This window comes from Blennius ocellaris (genome assembly GCF_963422515.1).
Source record: "Blennius ocellaris genome assembly, chromosome: 7".
In the NCBI taxonomy this organism is placed as follows: domain Eukaryota; kingdom Metazoa; phylum Chordata; class Actinopteri; order Blenniiformes; family Blenniidae; genus Blennius; species Blennius ocellaris.
The window spans coordinates 7355245-7373243 of NC_137656.1; the positions used below are offsets into that span (position 1 = coordinate 7355245).

The following is a 17999-nucleotide window of genomic DNA, read 5'->3' on the forward strand; positions in this document are numbered from 1 at the left end:
ATTTTTAAAAAGTGTGTGCTCCAACGAGCCAATCAGAAAACAAACGCTATATAGTGTCATCCGGAGTTTAGCCAATCCCAATAAAGGTAGGCCCTCTCTTTGACCCGCCCACAATTAGGCAACTCTGCTCTGGCACATGGCACCAGGAGAGGAAGTACTTCCTCCTCTGCCCAAGAAGGGTGTGAGTGGGCGGAGCCAGTCCAGCTCACACAGACACAGCAGATTCTAAATGCAGTTCCTATGATCCAATATTCAAATGGAGACATCAAGGCAAAGCTGGATTTAGGGCAATACACATTGAATACAATGTTTTAGGACCAATGAGACCCATGTAAAAGTGTTGAAAAGCTGGATAATAAGACACCTTTCCAATGAGTGGGGAGAAAAAGGTTGTATCTTTCTTAAAAGCAAGCAATAGTGATATAAATTACATTAGTGTGAGGAGGCTTAGAGCTCTTCCCTCCACCTTGCTGACTTTCAACAATCACTACACCCATGTTCTGGAGGTTGCTAAGATCACATCACTAATATCACTAGCATTCGAAGTCAAGTTGGGTGAGAGAAAAAGAGACAGGCGACTTGGAGGAAAAGAGCTGAGATGAGTTATGCAAGACGCTCTTTTTTTTTAATTGGACTGGCTCTTTGTCACAGTTGTACACACACACACACACACACACACACACACACACACACACACACACACACACACACACACACACACACACACACACACACACACACACACACACACACACACACACACACACACACACACACACACACACACACACACACACACAGACTTTTTTTCGGGCCTACCTGTGTTTTATTGAGTTTCCCAGATCTCTTCGGGGAATCTGTGGGGACCAGCGAGGCACTGAGAGAGTGTCTGAGGAAGAAGGGAGACGAAAGAGGTCAGGCTGTGATATCTTCATTTTTGGTTCGATTGAAACGCTGACAGGATGTCTTTGAGAATCGACTAAAAGTCCTGCATTAAAGCATTCACCCAGCATGCATGGCATTTAAGGGAATGGGCTGATTCCTGTAGCAACAAACTGACATTTTAGTGCCAGACTTAATAAGCTGTTCAGCTGACTCACAGTCAGTCCAGTGCTGTCAATGAGATGTTGTTCTAATTGCATATTATAGAGATATTAACTTCCTCTATAATGACAACTTCATTTATATAGCACCACTCATGCATAATTATGGAAATAAAATCACACTGAAAATTCATCTGTTGAGTTTTTCCATATAGTTTGTTATTTCTGTAACTATTACACGTTATATTTTGATCTATACTACACTAATAGTATATTCAAATGAAGAAAACCAATGCACCCCAAGGGAAGGCAAGTCCTATTTTTTTTGCATTGCAGACATGGTTAAATAAAAAAACAACCACATAAAATCAAACGATCGCTCAAGAGAGACAGGGACACCAAAGCAAATGCTAATCAGACAATTTGCTAAGCAGCTGAAGGTGAGAGATTGATAGTCAGATTGATGTACAAAGGACCAGGTAAGATCAGTTCAACCCAATAACAAAAAAGGAAGACTTTGACCTTTTCTTAGACTTTGGTCCAATTTTGATCCCAAGCTTTGGAATTATACACTACCCATCATGTTTCTCATGCCCGATTGGAGCAACATTGATAAAATGTTACTCCATTATTATTCTGGGTGGTGAACAGCATCTGTGCACCAGTTCAACTGTGCAGGGTTTGTTTCATTTCAGTCTATTTTTTTGTGTTTGTTTTGTGTGTTCCTCTTTTAATCTGTTCTTTTATCTGTTGCAACAGCTTTTCTATTGAGTGTCATGATCAGAAACTTCACTAATTATTGTGAATGACTCTGGATTTTGTTTTCTTGTGGTACTTTAGTTCAGCTAACAGAGGCTTTCTCTTTCAGAGGACATCCACCTTCAAAATAATTGTCACACGTGGTCTGGGTTCATCGCTTTCACTTCCTTTGAAGAAAAACACACAGAAGATGTATAAGCAGATTCAGCCGCCATTGTGATTCATTCGATAGTTCAATTTCTCTAATCAACCCAACCAATCCCTGGATATACCTCATTGAGCACCTTGAATGCACATCCACTCATGAGACATTAAGCTTTCCGTCTTCATAATTCGTATTTTCCATCATCCCCTCACACACACAAACATTTGCACACATCTAAACATAAAGTCCATCCAGCCTTCATTCCCAGCTTGGAAGTAATAAAACACCAATGAATAACTCTGCATAAAGGTCCTCAGAAAATGATTCACTTATTACACAGTTGACTTCCTCGAGAAGACTTTGCGTGTCATGATTCCCTCCACTTTTTGGTTTCAATATAGCACATTTATTGATTGAGTTGTTTACTTGAAATTCTCCTTCCTTGTGAAATGAAAAATACCTCCTGTTTGCTGAATAGTGCAGATCAAATCTGGGTTTTGGAAAAATAGTCTTTTAACCACCACTTCCAATATTGTATTTGCAGACAAATGACAAACGTGACTTCGCTGCTTTCGTCATGGACTCTTGCTTTGGGGCATTTGCAGGATGTTGCTGCTTTCATGACTCCAAAAACGATACACTGTCAAAGGACAGTTCGTGGTCCTCAAGGTTGGGGATTTGACGTCATCTTACACAATAATAAAACAGATGACTGAGGTAACCATTGCAGAAATCACAGATTCTATTTATGGGTGAAGGCGGGCGTCTTCTGGCAACCCCGATGTTGACTTCTAATTTTAGAACTCATAAGCAGCAAGCTTGTGATGGCTTGTGGAGAAAGCTGAAAGGAAGCCAGGAGCCCAAATGAGTCCTCAGCTGCCTCCGATTCCCCTAAAATATATGTATGAGAAATCCTTACAATCAGCTGCTAGAGTTTCAGAAATGTGTATCAGCTACAACACCAAAAGTGAGATAAAGGCGAGAAACATTATGATGGTGAATACCTTCCTCTAAGTTTCTCTGTATTTTCTGCTTATGACCTCTTTTATTGTGAGCCTGGACTGACTCAAGCAACCCTGCTATGATTGCTAATCATATGTACTGTAATTTCCAGACTATAAGTCGCTACTTTTTTCACATGCTTTGAACCTCCAGCTTATAGAAAAACCGTGGCTAATTGATGGATTTTTACAGGTTAACAGGCTTCATGCCGTCGCATGAAGTTTTGAGCCTCTGCTTCTCCAAAACTTTCCCTAATAATGATTTTTCTGCTCTTGGTGACCTCATCTTGTGTTGCGTTCCATGGTCCGGAACTCGAGCAGCCTGCAGACGTGAGTGATGCATTCAGATGCATCACGCAAAGCCGCCCTGCTGGACTCCGACGGCTGAGAAATCTTCCTTATCAGAATCACAATCAGCAAATAACCGATAAAATACTTTATCAAAAACCCTCAGTGGTTGTGTAATTCTCTCTCTCTTTCTCTCTCTGTCCCTCTGTGGGCTTCTCCACAGCAGGCGGACGACATGCACGCACACAGCGCTGTCATGAAAGACAGATTTGATGGAAATATGAGCAATCTCTGTATTCTTGCAGTGAAATTCCTGCCCTGTTAATACGTGGACTGCGGCTTATAGTCAGGTGCGGCCAATATATGTGCTTTTTTCTTTCTTTTTAAAGTTTGCCAGTGCGGCTTATATCCAGGTGCACTCAATAGTCCGGAAAATACAGTATGCACTTGTTCTTCATTTTTGTATGCACCGGTCAGCAATGGCTGTAGGAGCTTTACCAGTGGTGCAAATTTGTTTTGTTCTCCCATAACTCCTACATTAAAAGTTGTATGGTACTTTGTGTATTGTCTTGGGATGTTGGTTTGTTCATTGACTTTTTTGTATTTGTTTCCCTTTCAACATTGTTATAAGTGCTGCTGCAGAAGAATAGAATAGAATAGAATAGAATAGAATAGAATAGAAACACAGTATTGATTCCAGAGGGAATATGTAATACTATAATTATAATAATAATTTTAAGAATCAATTGAATAATTTAAGTGTAAGACTTGAAACCTGATATACCTGATGGAAAGTAAATGTATTAAATATGTATGATCGAAGGAATGTGAACTTGTATATCTTGCAAGTGTGATTTCATTGCCATAGACACACACCACAAAGTTAATTCATTCATTCATTGACACTAAGAGAGCAGTTTCCGATTATCATGTAAATCAAAATTAATGTTGCTAAACCTCAATCTAGTGATCAATGAGGTATCTTTTTTAGTAGGTTTTATGTATATTTGTAGTCGCAGATTGCAATCTGATAGTTACAACTATAAATAAATTGGACTAAATCATGAAATTCAGTAAAGATTTTGTTGTGGTTGCTTGAGACATGTCAATGCTTGATCTCTCGGGGTGTCTTGGCCACCCATAGATGAAGTGTAAAAGACCCAATACTGAATTCAGACCCAATTCCATACGACTATATGGAAACCAGTTTCTTTCCACAATCTATAGTCCAGGGGCTCAATGTTGAGTAATGTTTTGGATACAGAATGCTGAAAGTAACAGCACCGCATGCATGTTAGGATAAGATAGAGGTGGTTGTGACACATATATTGTATGATATTTAATTGATATTTAATTTAAGACTTTAAAATGGCACTGGTTGATACTGTTTGGAGAATGATGTTGAAATGATGGCAATCCATTGTACATTTTATGTGAAACTGTAACAGAATATGAACCAAATCCACCCATAATCGGTTTGGGTGCTGACATAATTGATATGAAATGCTAAAAAATTATTTTGCGTGATGCACTTTTCATTATGACCTGCAACTTTGTCAGCATTTTCCAGCATTGGCCTTTTGTTATTGAATTACTGGCAGCCAGCACATCATTAGAGTGCACTATCATCTCAATGCATACTCACATCATCCAGCCGCCTTCACAGGCGATGCTGTGTAGGCTGCCATTCTCACCTGGTATTGAAAGGTGGCATATAAATGCATCAGGTTGCTCAGTCACCACAAGCGCTAATGGACCACGCGAAATGTTTTTGTGGTGAAAATCTTTCTAAGCCAGAGTTCCTCACAATGGAGCAGGAAAAGCATAAAAGTGGTCCTATCATTTAGAGATATATGCAGCTAAACATGCAAACAATTCAAGCAGGTGCCTCAGAAACAACCCGGGCAGTTTGATTCTGCTTTCTGCTCAAAACCCTGACTGAGAGCACCAGGTAGAGCATCTTTACATCATCGTATTTATGTTTATATATTCAGTGTTAATGTTCACATATATTTCTTACATATACTAATAAATATGGTATTGATAAAAGTCATGAATTCCTGAATAAACCAAAGATGTAAACTGAGATATCCACTGAGCTACTGTTTACTTCTACCAACGTCTAATAAAGTTCCTGTTGGCATTTAGATGCTCCAAACTTTCCAGTGGCAAATGTAATATAAGGTATTAAGTGGAGACTGTTTTGAGGCGTGTTAACACAAAAATGAGGCGTTTGCACATTCGGATTGTGTCAAAGGTCAAGGCTACTGCAGGTTTAAGTGTTCATGTTTAAAATCAAGCAAAGAAAGCTTTAAGTAAATTTGGCCTGACAATGACAACACCTAATCACATTATTCTTGGATCTGATTGATGCATAACAGCTAAATCGCCACTATTATCCTGAAATATTGCAGGATCTTGGGCAAGGGAACAAATGTCACCAAAATTAGAACAAAGAATTTTCTAAACAAGCCTTTACAAGCTTATACAAAAGAGGATTAACGTCATTGTGTGGTTACCAAGCTTGTTTCCTTGGAAGCCAAACTCTGGCGGACATACCGACTCTCTCCAACTTACAAAATCTTCAAAACATTGGCAGTATAAAACCCTTTCAAAACACGTATTAGAAATACTTGAAAATACCAACTACAGGACTATTAAAACCCATAAAACACCACCTACTCACTGAAACTATCACAGACTTACATCCTCTTTATATTACAGCACTGAATATATTTGAAAAAAATTAAAATGCTTTGAAATAACCCGGAATTGTGATTTGTCCCTAAATTAAAAATCAGATAAATAAAATGTGTTTTTATGTTGGAACAACATCTAAGAACACAGCTACAAGGTTGTCTTATGTACATTTCATCTCTTGATCTCATTTTATGTGTCCGTCGTTAAACAGTCGAGAATGAAAATGACTTACAAGCAAATAAAAATGAAAAATCTGTAGGATTTAAGTTTCTCATAAAAATTTTAATTAATAATGATTCAACTAATCACCAGCTGCTGGCAGTGCTAATGTTATGGCCCTGGTGCCAGATAGCATTTCCTGGTTCCTGAAAACGCCCTTCCTCCCCCTCCTCCCCCTGCCCCTCCAGAGGCTCGGCGTCTTCTGCCCGCACTCCGATGGAGTGCTCAATTACACTCAATCAACCTGATAACTCAATATAAAGAGGAACTGACATCATCTGCTTCTCGTCGGTCTGCTTGGCGACTGGTAGATGATTGAACTTGTCAGCGGGGTGGTCTGAGTAGTTTGTCATACGCCTCCCCCCTCTTCCTCTGTGCGCGTGATGTCGATCTTGTGTCTTACTGTTTACGATGAGCTCCCTGCTTCAGTCCACGTGAACCAAGTCAGTGAAAGAAAACTACTCTGACAAATGGCTGACTGAAACATGCCTTGCTTCTTTTTTAATTCTGAAGAGTTTTATAAAAAAACACTGTGCATTTTGGATGATGTGCATCATACTCAATCTGCGACGCAAATGTGGTTTAATGGATTCTGATTGGCCACTCAAGCACAAGATATTCACAGAAAACAGAGCATGCATGCAGTCCAGTGAGCTCATTTCTCATGATATCGGCCTCGATGTGTTCCGAGCTGCATCTAATGCAGACAGGGCCTCATAATGTTTCTGCCTGGGATTAAAAGCAGTCCAACGGCAAAAACCCAAAACAGTCCAACGGGGCTTCGCTTTGATGTCATTTCCAAAGCCGCAGGTGGCAGGCAGCGCACCTTCAGCTCCTCAACTGGGCAACCAGCTTCACTGAACCCCACAGCAGTGTGCAAAACACAGTGGTGCGCGCAGCATCAAATCAGCATGCGGCTGCAATTAGTATCATCCAACTTTGTTCCAAAAAAGCAGTTAGTTTGCTAAAAAGGTACACCAGTGGATCCTCCATTGCTGCTGAGTATTAGCTATGGCATTAAATGGAAATCCCCGTTGCCACGACAACAGTACATATTGCCAAATTCAATCAGGACTGAAATTCTAAGGATAACAACTGTGTACCTTGATACATAAATATAATCAAAACAAAAATTCACTCTTCGTTTTTCAAGACACACTTCATCCAAATGATGGTCTCTCCAAGCTCATGATCAGGAAAAGATAGGGTGTAGTATATCCAGGACAGTTTATGGGCCAACAGAAAGAGACACACAAGCACACACTCACACTCATGCCTACAGGAAATTTAGAGTCACCAATTAACCCTTTATTCCTTTATTGTCGCCACTGACAGGATTTAGTATGGGCAGTTTTCAGAACAATAACTCCCATTTATGATGCCGATAAAATTAAAAAAAACTACCAGAATGTACCTACAGTGGCTCACAAAAGAATCCAAATCCCTTGAACTTTTCCACATTTTGTCACATTACAGCCACAAATGTAAATGTTTGTATTGGGACTTTACATGATAGGCCAACACAATGTGCTGCATAAGTGTGCAATGGAAGAAAAATGATACAGCTTTTTGTGCAAACTATCCATGCTTTGATACCCTGAAATATATTCCAATGCAACCCAGTGTCTTCAGAAGTCACCTGTTTCGTAAATTCCACATGAGTCCACATGCATACATCCAGATGTCTTGTGAACAAACTGCATCATGAAAACCAAGAACCACACCACACAAGTCAGGGAGAAAGTTGTGGAGCAGAGTTCAGTTATAGAATAAATATGTCAAGCTTTGAACATCACACGGAGCACCGTGCAATCCATCATGCAAAAATGGAGAGAGTATGGCACACCTGCAAATTGACTACGACACGACCATCCACATAAACTGAAACTGACAGGCCGGGTGAGGAGACCATTGACCACAGGAAAACATTCAGTCGTACTTTCCACAAATTGGGCATTTATGGAAGAGTGCCGACAAGGAAGCCATCATTAAAACAAAGCCAATCATCACTGTGTATGGTGGTGGCAGCACTGTGCTGTGGGGATGCTTTCCTTCAGGAGGGACAAGGAGGATGGTCAGAGTTCATGGAAAGATGAATTGAGTGAAATACAGGGCAATCTTGGAGGAAAATCTGCTGAAGTCTGCAAAAGACTTGGGATTGGGGCAGATGTTCACCTTCTAGCAGGACAACAGGCATACATATGTGTGAGTCAGAATGGACAAATCAAAATCCAAAACTTCATCCAATTGAAAATCTCAGGAATGACTTGAATAATGCTGTTCACAGATGCTCTCCTCCCAAACAGACATTGTGTTGGTCTGTTCAAGGGGTATGAATACTTACAGTTTTTTTTTGTTTTTTTTAATTGTTAACACACTAAAATGACACGCAAACCACAATTATCTGAAATGACACACAAAGGGGAAAAACTCTTCTCAAGTCTCCAAAACTATAAACACCTGTTCTGCTTTACACACATTCTTCAATTAAAAATGGCACTCTTTAAATGCACTAAACCCAGTTCTCTGTATGAGACACAACAATCTGACGTAAAGTCACGTTTGCCATTTGAAAACACTGCCATTTAAAATGACACGAGATGAGCTAATTGGCAAAAATATGTTAAACACCTCAATGGTTAATTGTTACCACTTCAATCAGAAAGTAAACACTATAAAATATAGGTGAGCACCTTTTTATAACAACGTTGCAGAGAATTTGCTTCATTTTATGGGGTATTTTGCAGTTTGGGTGCGTGGTTTTGCGAATTGTGTTAAGTATTTCAATAAAACTTTATTGTAGCAAATGGAAAAAAACCTGTAATTTACCCATTATGTTTGCTCAAACTATTCCTTCTGCAATTGTCTATTCACACCAACATCAGCTCCTCAGTATCATCAAAAACACGGTACTAATGAATAACTGATGATAATTTGAATCCTTTTAATAATTGTAATGTTTTTATAGTTTAATGAATGTACATTCTTTTTAATTGATATTGTAGTGCAGCTGGCAACAGTGATTCACCAATTCATTGCTAAAAAATCACTAATGAACCTCAGGAAGAGAAAATATGAGCACAGATAGGAAAACAATCTGTTACATGATGCAGAGTTAGCTTATTTCAACCTCTGAGTTACCAATCATTTTTACCAAAAATTATTTTGAGCCAGTTTATACAGACTGAGGTTCCAAAAAGTAAAGACAAAATTATTGTAAAAAACATGAAAAGCATTGCCACCATGGATAAAGATTTATCTGCATGCTCAGATCGACATTTGAATCAAAAACAACAATGGAATTAAAAATACATTAAGTGAAACAACACACACTCTATTGTGTGCGTGTGTGTGTGTGTGTGTGTGTGTGTGTGTGTGTGTGTGTGTGTGTGTGTGTGTGTGTGTGTGTGTGTGTGTGTGACAGATGAGCCTGCAGGAGCTGAGAAACCCCAAGGCGCCAGACAACAGTGTCCTCCTCCATCTTTCCTGATTGGCTTCAGCCTAATTAAGCACCATCTCCTCCTCCTCCTCCTCGTCCTCCTCCTCCTCCTCCTCCTTCACCCCCTCAGCCCATCACATGACACGTATGAGTTCATATCGCTGAAAGTGTGTCCATGTGTAATTTTGTGTACATTAAGAAGAGAAATGGAATTCCACTAAAACATAAAAGGGTCCATGTGTCCGTGGATTAAAGAGAGGTGTTTATATATGTGTGTGGAGAGATGAAGAGACTACTTGACTGTAGCAGTCTATTTAAAGCCAAATATAGTTTTTCTGACGTTAAACTGAGATGCCTTTCAAAAGTGATTGAGCGCTAAACACCGCTATTCCCAAGATAGGATGGGTTTTTTTTCCTCCTTTTTACCACAGGTAAAAGAGAATAGAGTGAGGCATTTGTCAATTACAAAACACAAGACAGACACTAAATATATAACCCGACACAGATTAGAGACATTACAATATCACCAAGTCATTTTACCCACACCTACTCTCATCATTAACAGAATCATCAAGGTCACACAGCTCAATGGGCAGAGTGTCGCAGTTTGGATAAAAAGCTTCAATCAAATGTTTGAACGCAATCAACATAACAGGCACGGGATAATCAAGAGGTAATCAATCCCTTCACACTGGAGTGCTAAACAAAGGCAGCAGAATATAGGACTGTGGAAAGCATGTTTTAGTGAGGAACTGAAGCCTGGTAAACAGGATCGGAGTGTGACGTGACGGCGTGCGTACAGTGGACCGTGCAAGTGCGGCAGAAAAAGTCAACAGGACTGTAAAATCGCGTGGGCGTCCGCTGCACAATGTGCTGCATTATCGCACGCCTCTGTTATGTGAGCGATATGTTATATTTGTTAAGAGTGGCAGAAATAGACAAGGATATTTGTGTTGTTGTTGTTGTTGTTGTTGTTGTTGTTGTTGTTGTTGTTGTTTACATGGGGGGGTGCACTTCTGATGAACAAGAGACAAAACCAAGTTGCACAGTTACTATGGCAACAGCTACACGCCGATCAGTCTTTTTTGTGTGTGCAGAATATCGTGCTGTCATTTTTGACAAGCAAGAACACACACACACACACGCACGCACACACACATGCAAATGTACCCAAAGTCCGAGTGGTTAAACTTGATAATAGCAATCACAGTGATGGAAAAATTGCAATTAACACAGGTGAAACAAGCATTGTGGGTGCGGACTTATAGTTGGAAGGAGTGTTTTAAGACTGGCAGTTTAAGTGTGCCAGTGAGACAGAGGGAGGAGGGACACGGGAACAGATGATGCCTGGAGGCCTTATGGCTCAGAAGAGACTTCCTCAGTTGGGGGAGTCAGATGGCTCAGAGCATGCAGGAGATGAGACTGACCGGCGGGCTGAGCGAGTTGCGGTATTACAGCTAACACAAAGGTACGGACGGCACACAGGTGATGCAAGCACTCTGTGAGAGCAAAAACAGAGAGGGTCGTAGCTTATAAGAGAACTGTGATGTAGGACAGGAAAGTGTTTTATTGATGCATCGGCTCGATTTTATTCATTTACCTTTAAATCACTCACATTGCAAAGAATGCTACAGACCCCCTCTGCAATTTTTGATTTTCTAAAATATTACAGCGAGGCCAATATCTGTTGGATATACACGCTCTCACGAACTTACAATAGTAGGATAACTTTCAAATCTGCATTATGCATTATATTCTATGAAATGCTTTATTGTGAGTCCTTTGTTTGTTTTTTTAAATGTGCTAATCAAACTTGATCAGTCTGTAAGCCAGGCACCGATTAAAGACCCAACAATAGGAATTGGCACTGCATTTCATTATTGCTTTTCTATTTCTTTTTTTTTCTTTTTTTTTTTTTAGATCTTGCTATAGCCTTGAAAAAAAATAATTCCCTTAAAACACATGTATTAGTGCAAAATAGCATCCAATGACTTTTGGGCTTCTTTATTCTTCTTCTTGGAAATAATAATAATAATAATAATAACAATCATTTGGGATTTCAACACAGGAAACCATGGAAAACCAGCTCAAAGAGTGACTCAACAAAGCTTTATTTGGATTACAAGTGAATGGTACAGTAGGAGTTCAATAGATCTCCTGGACAAAAGCATTATTTAAATACCATTTATATCAGTTTAAGTTGGTATTCAATTGTAAATATGAAACTATCCAAACAGTGGTCATGTCAAGGTTTCTCTCTAAATGATCTTCGTAATCTTACTATATCATCACTGGTTCATTTCCTTCAATACCTTTTTGTACCACTATCAGTAAAGCAGTGTTTCAGCATGATGGTGCCATCTCCATGCTCTAGGCTGGGGTGTTCTGTGAAAGAATTTATGAGGGTATTAACAAAAGAGTTCTACTTCAGTTTTCTTTCTTTTTTTTTTTTTCTTCTTATACTACTAACATAAAATAATAATAATCTAATATTATATATTAGTTTTCTTTTTACGGTCTACAAGATATATTATCCCACAAGGTCTGTGACGCATCTGAACCTAATAGAAGTTGTGCTCCCTATCATGAATAAAGCTTTGAGTGGCTTGATGAAATTTATCAAAATGCATTGCTTTGTGGCACCACCCTGTGGGCTGACTGGCTATTAAACCAGTTTATCTTGATTAGCTGAGCCGTCCACAGGGTTCACTGGACCTCTCACTCACAGACGGCCAGGCAAAGTGGATGGAGCAGCAGAGGTCTTCAAACAGTCCTCTGACTCCGTGACACTTGTGGCACTACAATACCTGCCCTACTTTTCCAAGAACTAACACAGTAACTTCTGAGCAGTACGGGCCTAATTGACTTTTATTTATGACCTCTGTCTGCAGGGTTTCATTAGCCAGAGTTAGAGCTTGATGGAAGGAACCTGCAGCAGAGTAAATGAAGTCCCACTTGCAAATCTGGTTTGCTTTTAGTTATTGTCTGACACAGCAGGAGAAGAGGTAATCAACTAAATTATTTCGTCCAGGCCTGCACTCTCCAGGTCATCTTCAATAAAGATACATCTCTCAATACAAATAGTATAAAATATAGAGAAGTTTTCAAATTAAGTAAAGTCTCCTGTAGTCTTTCATTAGCGATATGGTAGGAGATATTGTAGCTTGAATTTTTGCAGTACTTGAATCGTATTTCTTGTATTGTATTTTTTGGTGATTTCGCCTTCCACATGAGGATTCTCCAAAATGATGATAAATAACAACAACATACATTTTCTAAACTGCTTTTTCCAACACACAAACTGATCCCAGAGCTGAGCGCACCCTGGACAGGTTACCAGTCTATAACAGGGCAAACACACAGAGACGGACAATCACACACTCACATTCAGATCCACAAGCAATTTAGAGCCTCCAATCACTCTAAATACACATATTTTGGACAGGTGAGAAGAGGAGCCCAGAGAAAAACCACACACAATAGAGTGAAAGAAGAGTACAAACTCTGTACTAATCTGCTTGTAAGACTATAGGCTGAAGAGACTCTACTCGACTTAGTCTACTTCAACATCTCCTCTCATCAATGAAACGATGGTTGAATGCAACAATTTTCATGAAACTGCAAGTCGTCTCTAATGACAAGCTGAACTGATGCCAAAAGCACTTATTGTATTTATCCTCACACTGTATTTAAATTTAGTTACTAACTTAAAGCCATATCTATTTTCAAAATCTCAAAGGTGACCTCCATTGTGGGACCACATGGTGGTTGCGGAGGAGATCTGTGACGCAACTCCATGGCTGCGACTAGAGTTTGAGTGGGTGACGGTCACGTGGCAAGGGCTCTCTTGTGGTGTAGTCGTGTGCACTGGGGCCTCTTCTCCATCTCTCCAGGCTCTATGCAGGTCATGGGTCTGGCTGACGTCCATTGACCACATGTCTCTCTAAAGAGAGCAAAGTTGGAGAAACGCACGGGAACGTAGCTTAAGACATTTATCTCTCACTCCTCAGCTCGTCACGTAGGGAACTCGATGGACTCTCTCTCTCTCTTCTCTCTCTCTCTCTCTCATCTCTCTCTCTCCGTCTCTCTCTCTCTCTCTCTCCTCTCTCTCTCTCTCTCTCTCCTCTCTCTCTCTCTCTCTCACTTTCTCTCTCTCTCTCTTCTCTCTCTCTCTCTCTCTCTCTCTCTCTCTCTCTCTCTCTCGTCTCTCTCTCTCTCTCTCTCTCTCATAAACACACGGACAAAGGCACACATGCTCCACTTTTGCTGCAGGAGTATGTGTTGGTTAGATGCCAAGACTGGAACCAGATATTGAAGTGGACACAATGCACCACCACATGCTGGGGCATCTTTACTGTCCAACTGCGTGAGCTCAAACAGCCTGAGGTGCTGGAGGTGAACAGCTCGAGCTGCTCTGTGTCCCTCTGTTCACTCTACTTTTTCCACATCGGACAAACAATGAGTCGTCCCAACACCTGGAGCAACAGCAAAAACATAGAACATTAAAATTTTTTTAACGATTCAAGTGGCTCATGAATGTAACAGAAGATTGTAGTTTTTGGCTGAGAAAAACTACAACCATTTTCTAAAACAGAGTTAAATCACAATATTATCACCAAATACATCCATGGAAAGTCTCTAATGGCTATTGTTGGTGTATTTTTTTTTTAATATGGATCAGCCACATAAATCAAAAGACTATGTAATTGTTCCTTCTCAGATCAGACACTGATCAGAAGAATAGCATGGTTTTTTGTGCTTGAGCTGCTGCCATCAGGTGTTACCCTTATCTCAACCTGCATCTTCTACAATCTCATGTCCTCCTGAACATCATGGGCTCATTTTCCAAAGGCTGTTTTAGCAGAGTGGACTGCACTTGAACGTAATGTAGAGTTTAGCACTGTTGACTGAGAACAATAATAGTCCTGATTCAGATCTGCAGCCCCAAGGAAAATGTGAAGTTTGATGTTCTGTTTGTTGAGAACAAGAATTCTTGTTCCATTAATTAGTTGCTCTACAATGTCCAAAGCAGTGGTTGTTCGACTCTGTGTGTTAACCCAATGATGGACTGGTGAACTGTTCAAGGTGCAGCCTGCCAATTGCCCAGAGTCAGCTTGATGAAGTCCAGCTTATCTGTGAAACTAACCGGGATAGAGAATGAAGATTAGAAGATTGATGGATGGATGAAATGTGCACAATTTATAAGATCAACTAACTAGGATAAGGTACGCTAGCAGCTTAAGCAAGTATGAATATTCCTGGTTTGATCACAGGCTTGGGGGCCTGTCTGTGTTGAGTTCACAAGTTCTCTCAAAGTAGCGCAGTCAAATCCTACCACCCAAAGACATGTAAATTAAATGAATCGAGTCTCTAAATTGACTATAAATGTCTAGGAGAGGGCAAGTGCATATCTGTCTGTCTGGATTACTGCTATTCGTCCTGTCTATTGTCAAATTGGATCGGCTCCTCACAAGCCAAGGTGGACAAAGAGGTAATAAAGATGAAAGCATGAAAAATACACCTACTATATGATGCATCTCTAATCATACTTAATAAATACCCCGGGTCACATTTCATTTTGTTAATTTTGTGTCGTACACTTTCAGGTGAACATATGAAACATTTGTGCATAGTAATTGCCATCGTCCCAGTCTTTATCATGGCTGGGAAGCTGGCAGTGCCTGGGGCGCTCCTGGCAGTCACACAAAGGGCAGAGGACCCACTGCTGAGGACTGATGACCAATGTACCGATTAGATTATTGGTTTGCCCGGCTTACTACAAACACCCTGTTGTTTCAGATCAAACAAGCAGCAGCTTTTGACAGTGCAATTGCTCTTCTAAAAGCTTCACAGCCTCAGGGCACGTTGGGAACCTAATCTGACAGTCAATAGTCTCCATAATCGTGCTTGTAGAAAGTAAGCACTTTAACTTTCAGTTTGAAGAATAAATGATATTGTTCAGTTTTATGATGTCAAAGAAGGCTGATTACATCCTTCTTGTTGGTCATATATTGCATGTGGCGAATCACAAAATTAGTGTGGTATTGTCTAAAATTACGATATTTTCATTTTAAATTGTTGAACAAAGGAGAAATGTCTTTTTAAGATCTTTGTCTTCACTGCCTTGTGTTGTCCTATTATCTTTTTTTTTTTTATGTCAACTGTGCATTATTTTAAACAAAACAAACCAGTCTAAATTCTGATTCTGAGTTTCTCCAGCTTCCTTGTGAAATACTTCTAAAAGTCCTATTTGTGAGCATATCGGAAAATGGTGAAACAAAAAGGGCATATTGGTGTGTGTCTTTGCGTGTTCGCCCTTTGATGGAAAGACAATCCATCCATGGCAGGGATGTGAATTGGGGATTACAGGAGGTGAGGCACTGACTCAGTCAGAAACAGTAATTTTGAACAGAATCTCTGATTTTGTTGCATGAAGAACACATTAAAGTTTAAACTGCATATTAGAATTCAATTGTTTCGCTTGAAATGTACTAATTATGGCCAATTCAGGTTGGCTGAGGTGGTGGTTGACTCACTTTTCATTGCTGTTTAATGTCAAATCAGTCAGTCTAAACATCTTAGTGGCATAAAATAAAAGTGTTGGTAATGAAGCTAAGAAAGCAAAAAGATACACTATGTACTAAATGCAGGTCCCATTGACACGACTTTGGAAATGGCTGCCGATGTGTCCATACAAATATCTGTGTACTCGCCATTGTTAATGTTTATAGTGTATTGTTCTCTGAATGCATGTGTGTGTGTGTGTGTGTGTGTGTGTGTGTGTGTGTGTGTGGTTTCATTACAAAAACATGACTAGCTTGCTAACTTTTGAAAAGAAAATCCAAGAAAGACACATTTTCACCTGAAGTGTTGTCATCTGAATGGGGACTAATCTGTACCCTATCACTCAGTGCTAGTTGGAAAAGCCTCCAGCTCCCTGCAAGCCTAACTTTGACAAAACAAATATAAATGATTATCTTATTTCTCTCACTTGCACAGAAGTTCAGTCTATAATCATCCCCTCATGACAATGTTCTGCAGTGTTTTCAATTAGTTTTGTTTTCATTAGTTGAAGCTTGAAAGAAACCTGTCAGCTGAGTCGATTCCCATATTTGATCAAACATGATAATTGATGTAAAACAAAGGTTACTCCCAAGAGTGGCTACAAAGCATTTAACAAGGTCCACTCACATAATTAGAAAAGTTTGAGACTGTTTAGAACCTGATGAATGGGTCTGATAACATCGCTTTAAATCAAAAATGGACCTAACAAGATGTGAGCGTTTCTGTGAGCCGCTGCAGACTGGCAAACTTGATTTCTTCCCCTCTGCTCCTGCCTAAACTTGTCTACTTTTATGGTGAGCTAATTCATCTCAGACAAGCCTAATAGGAGGTTACAGAGCCTTTATCACAGGAGACATTTTGGCACCTCGAATAGCAGGAAGAGCACAGGTGTGAGTGTGATTGGCTGAGGCTGCCAGAACAGCAGAAAACTTAAAAGTGTGACACCATCTCACATCCAGGGACAATGTGTCAGAACTTTTTTTGCCACTGACAATGCCACTGATAATTTTACAAAGCCCTGGGTTCCTGGAGGGTCAAGATTATTATGCATTACAGTCCTGGAAATCACAGGCAGAGAATGAGAGCAGTGTTTGTTCCAAAAAAGAAATGCCAAATAGGAAAAAAAAAGGAACAAAATATGACTGAACTCTTTTTCCATCTGTTTTACAAAGAAGACAAGAAGCATGACGTCCTATGCCCAAAACTGTGTCCAATGACTTCCACTATGAAAACACTGCATACATTTTATTGTCATTGGGCAGAAAGTTGTTTCTGTAGAAAAACAGACACGACTGAAACTACAATATCAACAATAATAGAAAGCATTAGCTGATAAAATACTCAATGGTCCAAAACAAATCTGATATATTTGCACATACCTGTACATGTGTCCTAACTGTTTCTGAAAAGCCAACTATGTCAGTTGAGATAAGGATTAAATGAAAAGCTTGTTTTTCAATCACACAATGGGTTGTGGATGAGGTCACGGAGGACCATATATAAGGTCCAGAGTAGGCATCCAATCAACCACAATCAATAAACTGTGTGGGCCATCATGAGTGAAGATTCACTGAGAGCTTCATTCTAATGAGTTTGACAACAGTGCAAATTTTAATCACGGTTTTCAGGTTCTAATTAGTGTAGTTGTACAACTGATCAATAAATCCTTTAAGTGTCCTTAATAATCAGTTCTTGCATTGATTGAAATGTTGTACACAGCCCACTAATTCACACTATGGGTTTATTAAAAGAGAAACAGATATACTATGCATCTTTTCGCAGGAAGCCAGCAATGCTCTAGATAAAGCCAACATATAATGTCGGCATCTGAATAATTTTTG

At 39.7% G+C, this 17999-nt stretch overlaps 1 protein-coding gene across 2 annotated transcripts in view; it reads right to left on the minus strand.

Moving 5' to 3' along the window:
• ksr2 (kinase suppressor of ras 2) overlaps nt 1-17999 on the minus strand; it is a gene marked incomplete at both ends in the record, with an annotated part of 115770 nt that overhangs the window by 29783 nt on the left and 67988 nt on the right. For both annotated transcript variants that reach the window (XM_080500086.1, XM_080500085.1), the window contains one exon: nt 820-889. In XM_080500086.1, coding sequence (XP_080356212.1) covers nt 820-889 — 70 coding nt within the window. The remainder of the gene's footprint in view (nt 1-819; nt 890-17999) is intronic.